Source organism: Cucurbita maxima, unplaced genomic scaffold (genome assembly GCF_002738345.1).
Source record: "Cucurbita maxima cultivar Rimu unplaced genomic scaffold, Cmax_1.0 Cma_Scf00020, whole genome shotgun sequence".
Classification (NCBI taxonomy): Eukaryota; Viridiplantae; Streptophyta; class Magnoliopsida; order Cucurbitales; family Cucurbitaceae; genus Cucurbita; species Cucurbita maxima.
In genome coordinates, this window is record NW_019272036.1 from 1915665 (window position 1) to 1918187 (window position 2523).

Sequence of the window (2523 nt, forward strand, 5' to 3'; positions counted from 1 at the left end):
AAAAAAAAAAAAAAAAAAAAAAAAAAAAAAAAAAAAAAAAAAAAAAAAAAAAAGCAAAACGAAAAATTTGTAATAAAAAAAATTGGGTTTCGTAAGTAACAAAGAAAAGAGTTTCTCTCTCTTCGAATCCACGCCCCTGTCCGTTGCTCTCTCCCGCACCGGTCCCAACATCCATCGCCACGCCCCGTTGCCATCTCCCTTCGCTCGCAACCAGCATTCAGCTCTTTCTTCCTCAGATCTACACTCTCCATTTCCATCACTCTCAGGTTTTCTTCTCCTCTTCATCGTATATCAGTTTCAGAATGATTTATTCTGTATTAAGACAGATTCACAACGCCGATTCTCGCTCCCTATCTTGTTCTCCTTAGTTTCTGTTTCGATTTTCTTGTTGTCTTCTGTTATATGACCCAAATTTATGCTCTTGGTTCTTTTCTGTAATTGTTAAGGCCTCTATTTGGTTTCTCAGGTGTCAATTTGCTGGTTTACAATCCATTTTGTTTCGATCTCTGCCCGGTGCCCTTCGTTGAATCTCGCGGGAGTCTTTCTGGAGGTTTTTCTTATGCATTTCCCTGTTGATTTTGATATGTATGTATTTTTTTTTTCTGTGATTATTCTGCTAAATTTTCGTTGTTTGGTAGGATTTTGTTTATTCCTGAATAATTTGCACTCAATTTGTGGTGGAGTGTGCTGAATTTGAGGGTTTTTTTTTTTTTTTTTTTTTTTTTAAAGTGTGTTAAAATAACGGAAACTAAGCGTGTTGAATTTAGGAATTTATGACGTTGTGTTTCGATAGTTCTATCCATTTTAATCATTTGGTTTGGAATTCGATGGTTATTGAATTCATCGTAGTGTGTTCGTGGTAAGCGGAATTGTGGAAAGTAGCGGAAGTAGATGGAATATGGTTTTTTTTCCTGGTTACTCAACTATCAAAAGTTATTCTATTCCTTTCCATCTATAATATCCACAGTAAAACTTTGGTTGTATTTATCGGAAGAATTTTGGCTTTTCTTTTTAAAAGCTAGGTTTGTAGGATCCCCCTTGAAAGAGATTCTTAATGGTATGTGGTGTTCTATAGTAAATATGGTCTGAATGAGTTTTGATGGGTTGCCTCAACTCATAGCAAAATCAGAAGAAATTGCCCTTGGAATTTTGTGGTTAAGGGTAAGAGAAGATGTCTGAATTCGCTTACCATAAAAATTGGGCTTGGGAAAATACTAGTTTCTGGTTTACTTGTTGGGCAGTGTGTAAACCTCTAAAAATTTTCTTTCTCAGACCATCCAAATTTGTGCACTAAAGACATGGCTATGATTAATCTATAAGATGAAGGAGGAAAGTGGAAGCTTTTCTTTCAGAGTCCTTTTGTATGGAAGGAAATCGAAGAGTTAACCAACCTCATAAACAAGGGGAGAATCTTCATATAGCAAGGGGAGAATTTGTTGTTGGGGGCCTCAATATAGCAAACGAGATTCAAGGAAGAAATCCTCACGTTAGTTCATCAGTCTTTTTCTGCTATCTCATAAACAAGGGGAGAATCTTCATCATCTCTTCCTCCATTGTTCTTATGCCCAAGTCCTCTGGTTCTCTCTTTTGCAAAATTTGATCATGTTTGGTGCTTCCCCAAAAAATTCATGGCAGCTCTAGAGTAACCTCTTCTTGACCGCCCCTCTTTGAATAAAAGGAAACATGATTTTGGGAGGTGTGGTTGGGATACCATACATTTCGGAGATCAATCTCTCTCTCTCTCTTCTTCTTCTTCTTCTTCTTTCGTAACTGCAGTTTTTAATTTTTAATTTTTAATTTATTTAACCCTTGGCTATATTTGTTTATTTCCTTACCACCCACTCTTGTTAATTTTAGTTGTTTTGGAATATATGTTCATACCTTCCCTTAATTTATATGTACATGAGAGTTTTTTAACACCCTTGAAAGATGCTTGCATCCCTTTTATATGTTTCATCATGATGCTAGTGGATATCTGATTTCATTCCATTTCTCTCTGTAGTAAGCAACTTTTGCTATTGTATTCTCATTACCATGGAAGATATTTTTTTTTTCTTCAATGTTGATCTCATTTTCTTATTTTAACCATTATTGTAGGGTAGAGTAAAATGGATGGACCAACTGGTCGTGGCGGCGGCATGGATATGAATTTACCAAACTATAAGCTTGGGAAAACCCTTGGCATTGGTTCATTTGGGAAAGTAAAAATTGCAGAGCATGCTTTAACTGGTCATAAAGTTGCTATTAAGATACTTAACCGCCGGAAGATAAAAAACTTGGACATGGAAGAAAAAGGTTTGGTTCTTTCTTGAATTGGGGGCACATTTCTTCTTTAAACATTATCATCAAGTTCATTAATCTGTGAAAATTCCGTCATTAGGATTTTCATCATTTTGATTGCAAGGTTTGTTTTTAAAAACAAGTTTATTATTTCTCCCTTGATCTTATTTTACTTGATTGGAGTTCCTTTATGTTGTTTGGTTCCCTTTTTGTGGTCATCTTTTTTTTTTTTTTTTTTTTTTT

At 35.2% G+C, this 2523-nt stretch overlaps 1 protein-coding gene across 5 annotated transcripts in view; it reads left to right on the forward strand.

Moving 5' to 3' along the window:
- Positions 1-102: 102 nt before the first annotated feature.
- Positions 103-2523, forward strand: part of LOC111494426 (SNF1-related protein kinase catalytic subunit alpha KIN10) — an 8188-nt gene continuing 5767 nt past the window's right edge. For 2 of the 5 annotated variants that reach the window (XR_002720185.1, XM_023144370.1), the window contains exons 1-3: positions 247-266; positions 467-550; positions 2098-2295. Coding sequence is in view for 4 of the 5 variants with exons in the window: in XM_023144370.1 (XP_023000138.1) it covers positions 2109-2295 (187 nt within the window). In the remaining variant the exon portion in view is untranslated. Of the gene's footprint in view, positions 267-460; positions 586-2097; positions 2296-2523 lie in introns of those variants that run through there. The other 3 variants (XM_023144373.1, XM_023144371.1, XM_023144372.1) reach the window with 3 other exon arrangements.